At 37.0% G+C, this 18448-nt stretch overlaps 1 protein-coding gene across 1 annotated transcript in view; it reads right to left on the bottom strand.

Moving 5' to 3' along the window:
• Positions 1 to 390: 390 nt before the first annotated feature.
• The window catches only part of LOC129259533 (protein dopey-1-like), a 44333-nt gene continuing 26275 nt past the window's right edge, over positions 391 to 18448 (bottom strand). The window contains exons 13-27 of the mRNA XM_064098400.1: positions 18077 to 18290; positions 17702 to 17893; positions 16713 to 16838; positions 15954 to 16088; positions 15402 to 15562; positions 13824 to 14020; positions 13116 to 13264; positions 11925 to 12034; positions 11148 to 11297; positions 10357 to 10418; positions 9783 to 9988; positions 9193 to 9276; positions 8268 to 8470; positions 4975 to 5080; positions 391 to 4721 (exon numbers count right to left, since the gene is read on the bottom strand). Coding sequence (XP_063954470.1) covers positions 4395 to 4721; positions 4975 to 5080; positions 8268 to 8470; positions 9193 to 9276; positions 9783 to 9988; positions 10357 to 10418; positions 11148 to 11297; positions 11925 to 12034; positions 13116 to 13264; positions 13824 to 14020; positions 15402 to 15562; positions 15954 to 16088; positions 16713 to 16838; positions 17702 to 17893; positions 18077 to 18290 — 2422 coding nt within the window. The 3' untranslated portion in view covers positions 391 to 4394. The remainder of the gene's footprint in view (positions 4722 to 4974; positions 5081 to 8267; positions 8471 to 9192; positions 9277 to 9782; positions 9989 to 10356; positions 10419 to 11147; positions 11298 to 11924; positions 12035 to 13115; positions 13265 to 13823; positions 14021 to 15401; positions 15563 to 15953; positions 16089 to 16712; positions 16839 to 17701; positions 17894 to 18076; positions 18291 to 18448) is intronic.

The raw sequence follows: 18448 nt of genomic DNA, 5'->3' as shown, positions 1-18448 counted from the left end.
TAAGCATGAATGTAAAGTTCTTAGACTGTAGATGGTAAGAACAGGGGAAGCAGGATTAGAGCAGGAGAGAGGCAAGTGAAGGTGGCGAGCAAGATAGTAAAATAGACAAAAGTGGATATACCTGGGGTCCGTTGCAGAAAGAGTTGCATGCGTTAAAACGCAAGACAAAAAATCAATCGCAAGTCCCAAATGCGCGCTGTTGATTGGTTGAAAATCAAGTTGCATGATTTTAGAGTTGCGCCTGACTTAGAGTTGCGATTGATTGCAACTTTCTGCAACGGGCCCCTGGAGGGACTAAAAAGGACACCAAAAAATGGACAAACATGCGAGATAGATATATCTTATCTCTAAAGAATTATTATTAACAAGTCACAATGAAACCCTGAAATATTCTGTTTTCTTCTTTATTCCCAATAAACTTCATTCACCATTCCAAACCTACTATAGGCAGCCACATGAAAACATTAAGCCTTTCAAGATACACAATCCAACACATTTCTCACAACATACAATTATAAATGAGACAAATAATTCTTCTTTTCATTTTGTGGAAAACAAGACCATATTAAAGCAAATGAGATTTCACGAGGCGAGAGAAAGCATAGAATCTATATACACAAATTAGAAATATAAGATTTCATGTCATAGAAAGGCAAGTACATTTGTACAATCAATTTAAATAAATGTCCCAAAAGGAATTAATATACCAGTACTGACGTTTCATTGAGATCGTGTATGAATATACATTTATCAACAATAAAATGAACTATATTTTCTTCGAATCACAAAGTTACCTGCAGAAAGAATGGAAAGTGGTAAATATACATAAAGTTCTATTCTTGGCTTAAATGATACCACTAGACGAAAATCAAGTTACTCTATTCATGTATACCTACATGTAAATTTCTAATAATGTTACTACATGTATATGGTACAAATGTACCAAAAAACATATTCACCAATATGTACATATAAATAATAAAGTCACTTTCAGTGACAAAAACTGTACACCATAACATTTCCCCAAAAAATGTGGTGGCTTCTTCGGAGCATTCTATCATGCCTTTGCCTTACTCCAACATCATAATCACTTGCTACTCATAGAGATTGTTTTCATAAAATACAAATCTAGTAATCACTATGATTCATTGTCCAAAAGGCAGATATGTTTTTGTACATAAAACCCCAAAATATAATTTCAATTATACGCTTCCATAAACAAAATTCTAACATCACATTTGTTACATATACATGTACACTGTACCAAGCAAGCAGCATTTCATATAAATTGTAAAAGGCAGATTATTTCTTTGTACAAATATGGTACCCCCAAATAATATTCAACAAATTTATATAAATTGTCTTTCTTTACATTATTTTTTTTTCTTTTTTAATGAAAGTTTTTGAGTGGTAGACTCCCTAGATCAGCTCTAATTTTTTAACAAATTGATTACCACATTCTCGTACGTACTTTAAAATCCCATTAACTTTATACCAGCAAACCTAGTTTCTGTAAATAGGTTCAAAAATCAAGTGCAGTTTGGAAGAAAAAAATCCAAATTAAATCTACATGTATACTTATACCTGCAAAAATAATGTTGATTTCTTTTATTTACTTTACACAAGATATCCTAAAATATTTTATTCATCAAAGTTATTTTGTGACATTGACTCATGCATTAGAATGGAATGATATGAATTAGAATGAAAACGACAAGCATGTTATAAAAGGTTTAGACATAACATATTCGATTGGGTGGTCCTTTTCAGGACCAACATCTGCCCAAGAAAGATACATGGTGTACCGTGAAACCTACTACAATATTCCTGCAATAAAAAATATATTATTTTGCGAATTAAAACACAATGAAAATATCAGCATGACTCTACATGTATTAGCTTGGTCACTCTGGTAATATGATGGACATCTCAACCTTGGCACAGTGGAATAGGTTCACGAAAAGGGATTAACAATCACATATACAAACTTAGTTCCGTGTGGTAGATAACAAATCACTGCTTTGGTCAGATCATGCTAGAGGAAGCATGCTACCGCATCTTCATGTACGAGATGACATGTTAAATAGCATTTGCATGTTGGCTCTAAACAGCTTTTAGTCACACTTACCTCATTGTGAATTGCCCACCCCCCCCCCCAAAAAAAAGGATGAGAATCTCCTTTTAGTACTTTACTCTCAACATCAAATGCCCACATGTAATTTATTAAATCTGTTGGAAATGTTTGGTTAATTCAACAATAATAATTGTACGCTTGTATATAGCGCTTAATAAACTGGAACATCTCTAAGCGCTTTACAGATATATTATTACCCCGGTCATTGGATCGTCGCATGCCAACATACAATGTATGCACCTTTTCCACTCCCTAGAGAGCATTCTACGACTCAATTGTTAGGCATACTACATAGGTTTTCGCATCCTACCGGGTACTTATTCAACACTAGGGTGGAGAGTGGCAAAGTGTGGATTGACGCCTTGCCAAAGGATGCTAGGCCATGGTGGAATTTGAATATGTGACCCTCTGATTGCAAGCTGAGAGTCAGACCCACTATACCACACCGCTCTGTTAAAAGCTCCTGAAATCAGTATATATGATTGGCTTAGAGCAAAAATGTGATAGTAACATCACTGATAATGACTATAATGGCACGGTCCCCTAGATTTGAGATGATTGAAGATAACTTAGGTTGAATTATAGCCCAAGTGCACAATGCAGACAGATAACAATTGGTAAATGTAATACCAATTACTAAACCAAAAACTCTAAAGTGAAAAATATGCATTACAAAGTTGTTTGGCAGCATAAGACTTCAGGCAAATTTTTGTAAAGTATAGATAGATCAGGTAAAAAAACCCCAATCTCTCAATTAATCAACCAATCAATCAAGTAATCTAACAAACAGACTTATATTAGGCCTAGCTTAGATCAAGTAACAGCAAATAACATTGATGATTAATTTTTAGGAATGAAATACTCAATACTTTTTCATTATCAGTAACATTATACTTAAAACATGTAGAAGAAAATTGGATCAATTATTCAAGGAACTATTCATTTAATGTTCCATACATCAATTATATCATTTGATTTGTTGGTTAATGAGAATTTGGGTACTACAGTTGGTCTAATTCTACACACTCATTGGAACACTTTTTTTCTTTTCCAAACACATCCTAAACATGAATGAATATGAAATAAAAATATTGCACTTCAGAATACCTGTGTTGATTAATTATGATCTAAGGTGAAGATTTTTTCTCAAGGCTTTAGTATATCATCGGTGAGCTGTGAAACTTCATCTTAAAAAATTTGAGGACAATTGAGAAACAACAGCATTTTAAAATTACGGCTGTAGTGGCAATCTCATACGGTCTAAAGCAGTCTACTAATTCCTGCAGAAATCTTTTTATACTTTAAATTTTGAGCAATATAGGTTTTAACAGCCCACCAACAATATTCTACAATTGAAATGAAAAACTATTGTGATGTCACAAATGGCAGATGATACATGTACATGGAGATTTAAATTAGAGATCAGTGGATACAAGCAAATTTAATCTTGTGCAATATATTTCTAAGGCAAGGCATAATACTTATGAATTGGTAGATTTTATAATAAATTGTAAGCTACATTTATATATATATGTATATATCTATCAAAATAATCAAATCTTTCAACCTTGCCACCAAATAATGTAATTATTGATATTCAGGATACCTATCAAATGAACTACTGGATGAAGTTTGATAAATATTTAATGAATGAAAGTCTATCCTGTAAAGATTCGTCAAATAAATCATTCCAAACTTTTCATACATAATTTCCAAAATTAAAATAATGACATGTTGTTTTCAACTTCAACATCCAGTACGGTAGATATCATAACATTTTTTGGTCTTTGTAAAAGAAAATTATTGATGCATTATGCCTAAGGCCAGATGTAAAATAACATGCAATTGAAGAAAGTCTCACATACATAAATGAAAATCTTCTGATAATATACCAATCCAGGTATCGCTGTTCTTCGTGATGAATTTTGATCTTTAAAATGTGACTATTCAAAAACTTGTTCAGCTCAGATTATATTCTCAAAACCTCCAGAATGCTTTGTACGTTTGTGCAGCATCTCTTGTATTTTGAAACAAGGAAGTTCCTCTGCCGGGAATAAATATCAGCTGGTTGTGTCATAAATAACTATAATATAAAGGATCTCTGTCAAACAACTTAACCATAACCTACATGTCGTTTTCAAAATGCAGCCATAGATATATGATTGTACTCATCTTCCAATTTTTGCAGGTATCTGTATGCATCTACATGTTTTTAATAGGCTAGTTTACTTAAATATTCAAATATTTTATGTTAACTTCTTTATGCTATGAGGAGGAAATCTCTTTCCACCAAATGCTCAATCAGCTCATCGTCGGCCATCGCGGACTGGACACCACTCTCCTGCTTTTCCATGACGATCACCTCCTCCCCGTCGTCCCTCACATTGTTTTGCCTGTTGTCATGGCTACCAGCGGTCATGGTCAGTCCCTGGGAGGTGGTCGCAGGTCTCGAGGCGGACGACTGTCGCATGTTGCACAGGGTATTGAAGAAAGGCAGGAGCTCTTCTACCGACCGGATGTGGTGCATGGTCAACAGGGGGCGCCCTTGGCTCGCTCTCTGCATGATGGTGTGATTCAGGCTTGGGTCCTGAAATACAATGCAAGAATTTGGACATAATGAAGCTACATGTAGCAAAAGGCTGTTAGTATCAGTTGAAACATGAGCTGGGGCACAAAATTTTTCTGCCAAGCAAACAAACAACCAAAAAGGTCAAAGATCACTATTGCAGCAATAGCCAAAAAGAAACTGACAAAAAAAGAGGTCAAAGGTCATATAATTAACACCCCAAAACAGGGGGTCAGGAGCTGTCTTGATCGTCGAGTGAATGAATTTCACCTACCTGTTTCTTCCTGGCTCTAAGTAGCTTGGTAACTCTGGCAATATGAGGTACAAATCTGGTCTGGGAATCACCTTCATTACTCTCACCAACAAATGCCCACTTGTAACTACAGATAGAAAATATATAGAAAACACAGGGTTATCAAAGATAGCCTCAGGACCATATTTTATCATACCTGCCAACCTTTGATAATAAAAAATCAGTATCAAAGTCACGAGGGCGCCGAGCGGGTCGCGCGCGAGATGGTTTCCCCCTCCCATGGTAGGGACTCTGCATTTTCTGCATGTAAAAGTAGCATTTCCCTACCCTTTTTAAAGCAAATTTACCCTCTTAACCATACCACAGGATGACCTACATGTAACGTTAGTCTACTTATATGTAATATAATATCATTTATCAATCAAACATTAAAACAAGGGTCTTTAAGATATCACGTTTGTGACAAAAAAATACACCCAGTTTCATTCAGGTGTGATTTGTTTTCATTGAAATCTATATAGATTTAGGAATAATTTGATTTTGAGCATATTTTTGTAAGGCCCTCTATTGTTGGAAAGTTTCTGGAAAGATTCTCTTTTTAATCAGAAAAAAACTTATTTCAAGAATTCAATTGAGTTTTGGGCCAAGGGATATTTTGTATCATTAATTCAGATTCAAGTTGGCCTAGCCTACTGTATTAAAAACTGAGTGCAAAAAAATCTAACAAGTGATGGAATCACTTGAGTGACGCTGTCATCAACTCAACATCGACAAGCTCATTCAAGAAGGCCATTGACAGAGCTTTCTAATACTCACCCCGCCCTCTCTCACCCGATGCGTTTATGCCCAGGAGGGCCCTGCATCGTATACATCCAGATCCAGAACATTTATTTATCATTTATAATTATATCAAGTCTATCATATGCATCAAAATAAGCCAAACATTGTCATCTTATTCATGTTTATATTTCACCACACAGGAGTAGTGACTGAGGACAAGGTTATATCATAACCTTTATTAGATAAGTGCTTGTTGGCATAAGAAAGCATATTTTCAGCCATGACAAAAACGGAGCCGAAGTAATACGGCGGAATACGCCCGACCCGCACCCACCACTGCACTTGCGATGCGCCGATGAGACTGGGAGGCTGAGGCGCTGCAACTCGGGCGCCGGGAGTTTAGGCAAGCGAAGCAAGTAGATTTGGCGTTCGGCTCCGATGGATCAACTTGACTCGAAAGTTGATAATTGCCGCTTTCTTTCTCACAAATTTGACAATTATTCGAAAAAATAAAGTACAGATCAATTTAACATTGCGTAGGGATAAACTTGAGTAACTGCGGCAGAGCCTCCCGATGTGCACGGCGCGGCCGATCGGCCGGGTAAGCAGGCGCCGGTAAGCAGACTCATCAATGATATTACCAACACACTCAAGACACCAGTACACGACTCATTCACTAACTCATTCCACAATACAAAATCATCCGGCGAAAAGAGCAAAACCTCGAATAAAAAGTGAAATTATCTTACTAAATCACCATATTTCGCGTCAAAAATATCACCATCCTTAATTCTATACATCGTAGTTAGGAAACAAGGGGTCTAAAAAAGTGAATTTTTCACGGTTTTTCCGATGTTCGTGGATTTTGAAAACGTGTCCTCACTGAAAACTGGCACTTTCGCGAGCCGATGTCAGCCGCCATTTTGTTCCGGAAGTCAACGCTAATATCGGCCGCGCCGCTGTGGCCGCTGCTCGTAATTTTCACATGCAATTGCAATGGAACTGTGCACTTAGCACTTAGCCGTGCGCCCCAGTTGTTTATGCGTTAGTCGTATGTTACAGCCGCTTATGCGTTAGTCGCATCATACAGCCGTTTCAATAATTTCAACACTATATTGATTGACCTAAAAATCGGAATTTTGGTTTAAAAATTCGGAATTCGGAATGGAGGCTAAAAAATCGGTATAATTCCGCCAAAATCGGAATGGTTGGCAGGTATGTTTTATTAATAATGATAATAATAATAATGTCGTATTTTACCCAGGGTAGCCATTTCAGTTCTGAAAACTATTCTCCCAGTGGGCCCTGCTTAACATGATAATGTTATTACCTGGCTTGAGCACGGCTACCTTGATCGGGCACTCTAACATTCAAGGAATTTTTTCCTACCGGGTGCCCATTCACCTCACCTGGGTCGAGTTCAGCACATTGTTATCATCTAATGCCATTATTTGCTATACTGGATTATTTTGCAACACTATTCTGTATTATTATAATCAAAAGTATTGTTTTGTATTGTGTTGATATTGCATTATTTACTCAGTAAAATATGAGAATAAATTCAATCAATCAATTCAATATTTCATGAAACTTGAAATTATCATGGTGGATGGAACTCCCACCAAAATCTTAATGTTGATTGGCTGTTTAAAAATATTACCATGGTTAATATTGATAGCAGACAACAATCAATTTTTGGTAATTTTTATGTAACAGAACCATGAAGGGGAGTACAATGAAAAAAAAGACAAATTTTTTCACAAATTTCTAAACTCAATCAAGAGAAAGTGCACAAGTGGATTTCACCAATTTAACATGGAAAAATTATACAACTTGTTCTGTCAATTAAAAAAGTCTGGAGTATTCTCCTATCTTCATAAGCATTAGGATTAAAACTTGGCACACATACATGTATAAAGAGTATGTGTACTTAAATGATGTCAACCATTATAACAATCACCATAATATTGCAAATATGAAAAGCCTTTGTACCAGAAAAAAAAATAATGTGCTGTATCCATACAATAATGCAAGATTTAAGAATATTATGTTACCATTGAATAAATAAACTTCTTAAAAAAACAGCAATATTTTGTTTTCTTTGGACACAGGGGGTGTTGCAAGATATCAATTGCAGCCCGTTGCAACATTCTGTTGCAATTTTACAATTGATAGATCAATTTTAACTGTAGCAAATTAGTTTACTTTCCTTGATGTATAAAGCAGATCAGCAATCACATACAAGTTTGCACATAATGGCATGGCATATGAATGGATCGGGTAGGTGTTACATAAAGTTGTTCGTAAGTTAAGAGCGACTTTAAGAACGAATGGTGATCCTTTCTTGTGGTAAATGGTATGTTCATTGGCGATTATCTAGCGCGTAAGAAAGGATCACCAGTCGTTCTTAAAGTCGCTCTTAACTTAAGAACAGCTTTATGAAACGGGCCCCGGTACTCCTAATGAATTTGCAATTCAATTGGTCATAAATTTCCTGCATTGCCCAAATAATATCCTTCATGAGCAAGACTTACACTTGGAACTGAGGAAGGGATTCGGAAGGCAAGCACAGCGCAAGATCAAGGAACTTTGAAGCGGCGAGGTAGAGATTAAGGAATGTCTTCAATGGGTTGCCACCGTTAGAACCAAGCTGGAAGAAACTGACCAAAGCTGACCGTTTAGAACCGTCCTGGGCATTCTTAGCCAACTGCTCCTCCATGTGAAGGAATACTTGCACCTAGAGAATCAAAACATGTAATCTTATCAGGAGAGTATAAGAATTTACAGAACAACATCTATCTTGACATACAATACAGTATATTCCCATGGCACAAGTTGATAACACCACTACCTCATCTTTAGCTCAAGCTGCTGATTAATTGAAATCTGCTGTAAATCATCGCTTGTCAAATGCCCTTGAAATCACACGTTATATCAGGTACGAAGGTTAGCCCCACACAGTGATACATAAGTGATAATCTTTATAATCAACCTTTCAGTCACCCTGCTAAGTTCCATCCACTACTCAAATTCAACGCTAATGGTTAAATGAATATGATTGACAAGCTAACACTGATTCCAGGGAGGGTACCTACTGAACTTCCTTTTTCCAAATTGTAAAGATATATCACCACTTTGGAACTATTTTTTACTGGCAGAAGAATTAGGGCCATTTTACTCTCTCAAGTGATGAATTTGATCCTGTCAGGTGTAGTCTTCCTAAATGGCAATTTATTTTTAAAATGAGCTGGTCGAGGTACCCTTTTCTGGTCAGATATGGAATGTCAGACATACATGTATATCCTGTCCAATGGTAGTAAACATTCAACCCTCAAATTTTCTCCTTATTTTTTATGAATTTTTTTTAAAGTGCCACTTTAACACACGAGTCTATGGGAAATGAATCAGGCCTGTTATACCTAATACTCAAATGTATCTTCAATCAAAGAGAGTATTTACCATTTCAGTGATCATGGTAGGCCATAGACCCGTCAGATGATGAGGTGAAACTCGAAGGAGGAGAACTCGGAAGAACATGAACACCTGTGTTTGACGACAATAAAAAATAATTGCATAAATATCTCTCATTGAGATATATAATTCAATGTTTCAGGTGGGATTTCATAAGAATGTCATTATATTGAGAAGAAATAAATGAATATCAAACACGGGCTAAATTTGATTGAAATGAAGAGGAAAATATAAAGTGAATGACAATCTTATCGAAATAGATTTTTAAAAACGTGTCAGTATTTTAAGTTTGAATCGTTTCTAAAATAATGAATGAGGCTGAATCATCATCATCATCATCATCACCATCATCATCATCATCACCATCACCATCACCATCACCATCATCATCATCATCATCATCACTCATCATCATCATCATAATAATATTAATCAATTCTTATATCATATCACATTAATATGAAGGGCCAAAATTACAAAGGAAAGAGAAAAAAGTAGAATCAGCAATATCAGACATTCCATCAGATTTTCTTCAAATTGAAAATAAAATATTGAAAGATGACACCAAGAAAACTAACCTGTTCATGAACAACAGGGCTCTGGCTCAGTCTTAGACTCTCAGCCAGTCTTTCTTGTATATCAGGTAGCGATCGTACATACTGGTCTCTCTCACTGCAGAACACTACAAAGCTTAGTCTCTTTAGAAGCTGAGCTCTCTGTTCCATCTCCTGCTCCTTGCTGGCAAAGATACTCAGGGAGGTGTTCTGCAAGGCTGCTACTCGAGCTGCATGGAGGTAAGAATTGTAACGTGTGTAAGATTTGATAGCTACATGTATACATTAATAATCAAAAGGTGCCTTGGGGCAATTTCATAAAATAATCAACCTTTTTTGTACGTCCGACCCCCATTTTTCTCAAGTGTTACTTCACTTCATAAACTGACCAAGTCATGGTCCATTACAGACTGTCAAAAAAACAAGAAATCAAAGATAGACAATTTCATGAAGGTCCCACGTATAGGGGGTCGGACGTACATATTTTATGGAATTGCCCCTTTACAAACATATTACATGTGTAGGACAGCCATATTCTGGAAGCAATCCTTAAAATGTATGATTTTGAGATACATGCATGCCAAATTGCTATACTCACTCATAAGATCTTTGAACGTCGTTCTGTCGTGTGTCATGAGATTGTCAATTATGCATCTCCACCTGGAAAATAAGTAAAGATACAAGAAAACCATTTGTACTCTTATCAACAGTAACAATCACAATTAATATAATGTTAATGTTTTTCAAGATAAGACTGAAGGGAGAGATTAATCAAAGCTGTTGAATGAATTCGAACAAAAGCCTGGTTTTCCTAGATACAAGACAAATCGAACTGAAAGAATGAAGCATCTGTATAAAAAAAGGAGATCAAAGACATCATTCTCTTAAGCTTTCCTGGAATACTGGTAATCACTAAGGCCCGTATTCTGAAGTCAGGTTTAATTTAGACCATGGTCTAACTCTGTGCTAAAATTATGGGAAGCCAAAAGTGTCAAAATTTTCATTAAGTTGCAAGTTTCTTATATTTACTGTGCTCTTTCCCGATTCATCGATGGTGAAGACGATCATCTATTTATACTTCCTAGACAATTATGAATGATTTGAGAGCCAAATGAGCTGAGATATGATATCTCTACTGTTAGTGATTTATGTAACAAATGGCTATCCATACTTAAACCACAACTTTAAACCTGACTTCAGAATATAAGACTTGATACAAGAGGAGGGAATCCTTTAATGTACTAGTAATCAAGTTTAGCTGCCTTATCCCTGGCAACTTGCAGTGTTCATGAATATCATCACTCTGTTTGTGTAAATGACTTGTATCTATTGTATTGTTCCTTCAATCTACAATTTTGCCAAATAAATATGATTAAAACTAAGTCTCACCCTCCTATGCAAGATGTATCCATCTGGAAGAATGAAGCATCTACAAGGAGATCAAAGGCATCTTTCTTCCAAGCTTTCCTGGTGTACTGGTAATCACTAAGACTTGATACCAGAGAAGTGCAGGCACGGAAACTAGGCATGTTTAGGGCACTGTAAAAATAAAATGAGAGAGTGGCAAAGTGTAGAGTAGAGTGAAACTTGATCATTTGACATCTGAGAAAATGTCAACAGCACTACAATATATTGTCTAGTTTGAAAAGCAGATCCTAAGCAATAAAGTGATAAAATAAATTTGAAATACTAGAGAGATTTTCATTAGTTTTTTGCAAAATTAACTTATCATTACCCAACAATTACCATAGTAACGGTCAGACAACTGTACTTCTCGGTAAATAACAGCCCAGGAAAGTTGTCAGATCTGGCAACCTGCCAGATTACAACGTTGGTGAAACATTCCCTGATCAATAATTCTGGGAGACATGCCCAAAGACATAATGAGGTATCAATTGTACCAAACCATGGATTATGTACATTTCTTGTATAATCATGTTTCCTTTTAGCAACATTTGCCAATAGCATGCAATTAATTGGATTTTTCTTAGTGAACACGATGAAATATAAAGCGTAATTATGTACAAAAGTCTGTATACTAGTAGTCCACGATTTAGTATCATGGCACAATTGAAACGTCTTTCGAGAATACGGGCCAATATCTACGGTGGGGAGGAGTAAAAAACAAAACTAGATATGAAGCTTGTGAATGATGGACAGACGTACCTATGGTTCTTGAGGTATGGTGTAACATTGTGCATGATTGATGTCAGGAGAGGGACGACCTTGTCTTTCTCATCGCTGCCGTACACCATGTCTAGTAATGGAGCCATCAACTGTTACAAGAAATAAATATGTGGGATTAATATTAATAAAATAATATAGGATTTATATAGCGCACATATCCACCTTGTTAGGTGCTCAAATATTACACTTGCTAAGCTAGTCTACCGGATCCGGTGCTCACAGCTTTTTGAGGAATTACTTCCTGCTGGTACCCATTTACCTCACCTGGGTTGAGTGCCGCACAATGTGGGTGATTTTCTTGCTGAAGGAAGACACGCCAGGGCTGGGAATCGAACCCACAGATTGAAAGACGGTAGTCTTAACCACTAGACCACGACGCCCCCGCAATATTGAACTCACAAATAGTCTGCTACACCTTTCTGATAAACTAATCTCCTAGGGCCTGTAACACAAAGCAATCATCATAGGACTTCTTGCGATTGATTGCATTGACTACAATGTACAATTTATCGTAAAAATCAAGTGTAATATTAATCGCTAACCATTGAGTTATGGGACCCAGTTATTTCATGTCTTACTGTGGTTGATTTTTCACTTACAGCATTTGCTCTTAGCCAATGCAGATGCAAGGATTTCAGTAGCTTATAACATTTTGGGCCCACTTCATAAAATTTGTTTAAATAAAAATTTTGCAACAACAGTTTAAAGCTACTGAATCGTATTATGATTTGATTGGCTGATAATGAACTTGTTATAGAAATTCAACATTTTTCATCATGAAACAGGGCCCTATTGGTGAAAATCACAGACAAAACTGTTCATGAAATGCCTCCTTGATGTGAAATATATCTACTCAGAGACTAGTGAAATCTGATAGTGAGCAATTCCACACGGGCGACGTAATTCTGTGAACACTTTTTTTGGAGTGTATACGTGCCTCCTTTGTACATGTATCTTGCTATCTATTTACCACTGAATCAAGATGAAGATGTCTGTACAAAAATGTGAACTCTGTCTGTCAAATAATACAATATAGTGGTAATAAACCATCATGGTTATGGAACATGGTTTGAGGACTTAGGGAGAATACAAGAAACTGGCTTCTGAAATTTACTTGATTTAATTTTACTACCATCTACTTGATATTAAAAACAAATTCAAGATCTTTACCTCAGCAAGCAGAGAGAGAGCTTGAACGCTGTACTGTGAATAGGACTGTTGTGCGGGTGGGGTTGTGATTGGGGGTGTGGTCAACGGACTGTTGCCATTATTGACAGCGCCCTCTGTAGGTGATTCTGGACCAACTGCTGAATCTGAGGCTGAAAATGAGAAACAGGGGCAAAGTGATGGATAAGTTTATAGTTTTAGGGAGCCAGGTGGGTGTTTCACAAAGCAGTTTGTTACGCACAACTTTGTGCACAACTGAAAAATATACGACTGGTTGAGGAGGATTAATGCCATACCAAAAGACACCTGTACATTCAACTTTCTTTCTTTTTTTTTGCAATACAAGACCACTGTTTTATCAACTATGTCTCCATGGTGTTTTGTTTTCATAATTGTCTCTCGCATTTGTATTCAACGATAACCGAAGCAGGAATCTTTCTTTATTCAACAATGACGTACCTATGTACCAGTCCACTAGTGAACCTGGTGGGTGTTTCATAAAGCCGTTTGTAAGTTACGATCGACTTCCCGAACAACTGGTGATCATTTCTTAGGTTCTTAATCACCACCAATAAAATGTTGATGCACACAAATTAACACAAGATAGGATCACCAGTCGTTCGTAAAGTTTTACTAAAAACTTCCGAACAGCTTTACCGAAAACACCAATCTGCAAATTGAAAATTCCCTAATAAAGGATAGTTGATCTACCATCAGCATCGGATTCTGAGATATGTGAAGCATTGATCTTGACGGAGACATTCCTCCTGAGCCACGTAGTCTGTTCCAGTGATGACCCTGCTATGGTGTTGGCTGCTTCCATCAGGCGTTGGCTGATCTCCTGAAGGTCTCTCTGATCCTTGCGCTCTTCAAACGGCAGAAGCTTGTGGACGATTTCATTCAGAATTCTAAATATGAAGGAACAAGAATATTCTGTTTAACATCACATGTTATTATCTATATAGAGTGTTTGATGATGCATCAAAAATTCATATTTTCGTCCGCATCATTTGCCTGGGTTCCATGACATTTGCTCAAGCAACAATTACTCCGCTATAAACTCCACATCCTAATCGAATGACTAACTTCAACACTGGATTCAACACTACACCTTACCCTAAACCTAACACTAAACCTAACACTATAAAACCCAACATAAAATCCTACTGCAACCCTACATGTATTTCTTAAACGAAATAAAGCCTGGAGCAATTATAGTAGGAGCAAATGTTGTATCACCTTTGCCTGTGCAGTACGAGAGCATATTGCACAAAGCACCGAAATCTGATGAATATCCAATTGGGTACTCTGTATACATGTAGATCTTGCGTTTCAATATGATACCATATTGAAGAGTCAAATGCGCATGAGCGAAATATATCACGAGCACAATAACCAATACACTGCAATGCAAAGCATAGAGTGCAGTGATACTAATGATGTCATGACGATGAAAGCCGCATTTCTCGGATAAAATTTATCTTATGAAGTAAAGTCATATTAACTGATTGTGGTGAGTGACATATGTTTGAGGGAGAGGATATATAAAAACAATTATACTGGATGGCTCTATTTCACGGAATACCAGGGCCCTGTCTTCCAAAGAGTTACGATTGATCCGATCAATCGTAACTCTATGGAAATCCATCAGTGTCATAATTTTTTCGACGAAAAACTTGCACAATGTCCTCTGTATGCAAAGAGAAGTGCAGTGAATTTTCGAGAAAAGAATGAATGCATGAATATTCATCATAGCTAGAAAATATTTTGAACAAACATGCATAATAGATGATGACGTTGCTGGCCGTCCATAGTTACGATTGATCGGATCACTCTTAACTCTTTGTAAGACGGGGCCTTTTTTGGAATATCTAGTATCCCATTCTGAGCCATTCGATATCAATTCGATATTGATTTTGGGGTTGGCCAGCATATGCCAATGTACAGTAGGCCTTCATTTCTATTCAGTTCAGTGGGGCATGTCAACCCATGAATTTGACCAGGACATTGTTTTTTTTAAATCAAGCAATCAAATTATTGATATTAAGCCCAGAGCAAATGTCATGTCACCATTTGTAATAAATGTACAATGTCTGTAAATTTAATATCAGCCAATCGGGTTGAAGGATTCCAGTAGCTTTTAACTCTTATTTCAAATTTGTAATAACAAATACACAATTTCTATAACAAATTTACTTTCATCCAATCAGATTGAAGAATTCTAGTAGCTTTTAACTGTTATGAAATCATAACGGGTTTTATGAAAAGGCCCCCTGGTATGACACCTACCCAAGGAGTAAGAACTGTGCAGGAGCAGAGAGGTTGAGTTGTAGAGCATCCTTGAGTAGTCCTAGGATAGAAGGCCAGGAGTCCCTGAGAGGAGCAACAGCCATCTTCTGAACATAGGCATACAGGAACTGTAGCATGCTAACCTCTAGGCCAGGTTGGTTCTACAATGATGTAAAGAACACCAAAATATAAATAATAGTTGCATTTATATAGCGTTTAATACTCTGTGTTTCTAAGTGCTTTATATTATAATCATTATTATTGGATCCTGGTATGCCTGCAAACACTGTATGCACTTTCTCCACTCTGTGGAGCATTCCTAGTTCCAAGACTCAATTGCTAGGCATACTACATACATGCAGGCTTTGACGCCTTGCCAAAGGATGCTAGGCCGTGGTGGGATTTGAACACAAGGCGAGAGTCAGAACCGCTACACAACGCTTCCAAAATACTACAGAGTTCCACAGATATAGGAATACACAGGTTAAAATGGAAAAAGGATATTCCAATTAAATAAGGATGCTTGGTAGGTATCTTAACTATCCGCCTCACCTTGTCTCTGATTGTAAAGGGTGGTGCCTTGAGAACCTGTTTGATGGTCTGAACCAGGGTGTCGGTTGGTAGGGCTTTGATAGCACTCACTAACTGTACCAGGACTAGCTGTTCATTAGAAGGCTGGGCCAAGACCTGGGAAGAGAAGTGGAAAATGATATAGAAACAATTCATCGTCTACATCTTCAGAGATTGTCAATTATCTTCTCTCTGTTTTTAAGAATTTTATTTTGGCTATGCCCAATGAAATATCCAAGTAATTGTAGTTATCATTTTACAGTAAAACATCTGTGGAGCAGGATGGATTGTACTGCTACTTTATTATTGATTATAAATTTGTATTTATCAGTAATTATAAGCTGGTGAACTTCGATCATTTGTATTACATTTCAGTTAATTAACAGTATTTCCAGAAATAGAGGCATCATCGTAGGGGTGTTGCAAGTACATGTTTTGCAATCAATTGAAAATTTCTTGCTGCAATTTTACAATTGAAAAATCAACTTTGGCTGTTAGCAAATCAGTTTAAATTCCTTCTTACAAGAAGCAGATCAGGGGGGCCTTTCATGAAAGGACTAGGAAAGATATCAGATCTGACAACTTGTCGGACAAAAATACTGATATAACGCTCCCCAGCAATCAATTGCAAATTTGCAAATACATGTACTAGCAAGACATAGGATTAATGGTGGATCCCAAATAGATTTTCTATTTATCGCAATTTTGTTGCAACACTCCATTTGAAAACGTCTTAATCACCTTTCCCTTTGGTGGTTTATGCCTGCGTCTGCTATCGCTCCAAACGACTCCTACAGCTGCTAGAAGATTGGTAGAGTGATGCAAGGCTATGGGACTCAATAGTTCCATGATTTGCTGTCTAACAGCCTGTAAAAAAAAGAGAAAGAAACCCAGTCAGAAACAGTTCTTGCATGTTTTGCATCTTATCATTGTAGAAGTTTCTTGATTGACTTCGCAAAGAGATGGGTCATTTGACAGCTTAGATTAAAGACAAATGCCAGTTGTGGTTAATATTTCAAAACGGGTTCATACAGGATCCAAAAAAATTTCCACCAAAGTGTCTATACAATGCATGTACAAATAAGAAATATGTGCCAAACAAATATGTAAGTAATTATTGTGCGATTGCTGCAATATTAAAACTTCTCTGATGTTGCAGAATTAGCCAGAAGGTTGAGAAAAGAACATGTAGCCCCCGAAATTTGTTTTCGCCATTGAACATAAATATTTTATGAAATTAATAATACATGATATTTATAAAGCCCACTTTCCATCTTGATTAGATACTCAAGGTGCTTCAGAGCAGAACAAAAACTATTTACATATAATACATGTCTGAACAATAAGTCAATGTCTATCAAAAAACACTCTTATACAGGTATGTTTTCAGGTTGCCCTTGAAGGTGGTCACTGAAGTCTGGGTTTTCGAAATGTGTGGGAGAGAATTCCACAGGCTAGGCCCTGCATGAGCAGAGGCCCGCTTCCCGCATGATTTCTTAGCAACTGGAATTTGTAGGAGATTAGATGATGAGGATCGTAAATTTCTTGAGGGTTGGTAATTATGCATCAAAGACCTATTGTAACTGGGGGAAGTTCAATTGACTATATGAAAAATTAAAAGAAGGATTTTAAAGACTATGCATTCCTTCAGGGGCAACCAGTGAAGAGTTTTCAATATAGGGGGTGATGTGGCTGCGCTTGCTATTGTCCTGTTGTAGTTAATATCTTGCCTTTGGTGTTCCCATACTATAGGAAGGAGTCTCTTGATTCTTCTCCTGATCATCTCGACCGAGTTCAGCACTCTGCACTGCACTCCATAGACGGGATATACTGGCCATGATCCTTGGTAGCATACCGAGCAGTCCTTTCCTGGCCTCTGTCTTCGGGCTGCTCATCGGGCCACTGGTCGGTGTGGTGGCACCCTGAAGAGGTAAAAAGGCAAAGTATTGCAAAAAACCTTAGGGTTAGGGTTAACAAAATAAGCACTGGGCATCTTGGTGAGTGCCGATAATCCAACTTATATTAGGTAAGTTACAAATAGACAGAGGTACAAGATGTCACAGGAATATACAAAAGTAAATAGGCAAAGTCAGATGATAACTGACCTTTGATTTATCTCTTGTCAGAGCACCAATCAAACTGCTGAAGATCTGAGTTGTTGGAGTGGATTCGCTGTCATTGACAGGACTGGATGCGCTGTGTCTGGACGTCATCGACGACAGGCTCGACGACGACTCCAGCAAGCAGAAGTGGCAGATGTTGGTTAGACCTTCAAGCATGGTAATCACATGATCAGGGGGAAGGTCTTCCTTGTCACTGCTAAAATGATGGAGAAATATTCAATAATTTTTCCTTCATTGATCAATTGCATACAGGATACTAACTTATGTACATAAAGAATTAAGTTCTCAATCAAATTTGTGTGTATAGTTTAGCGTAACAAGCGTTCGGGGAATCAATAGATAAAGTTAACTTCA

Source organism: Lytechinus pictus, chromosome 4 (genome assembly GCF_037042905.1).
Source record: "Lytechinus pictus isolate F3 Inbred chromosome 4, Lp3.0, whole genome shotgun sequence".
Lineage (NCBI taxonomy): Eukaryota > Metazoa > Echinodermata > Echinoidea > Temnopleuroida > Toxopneustidae > Lytechinus > Lytechinus pictus.
Note: the sequence above shows the minus strand (reverse complement) of the source record. Positions and strands in the feature narration are given on the sequence as shown.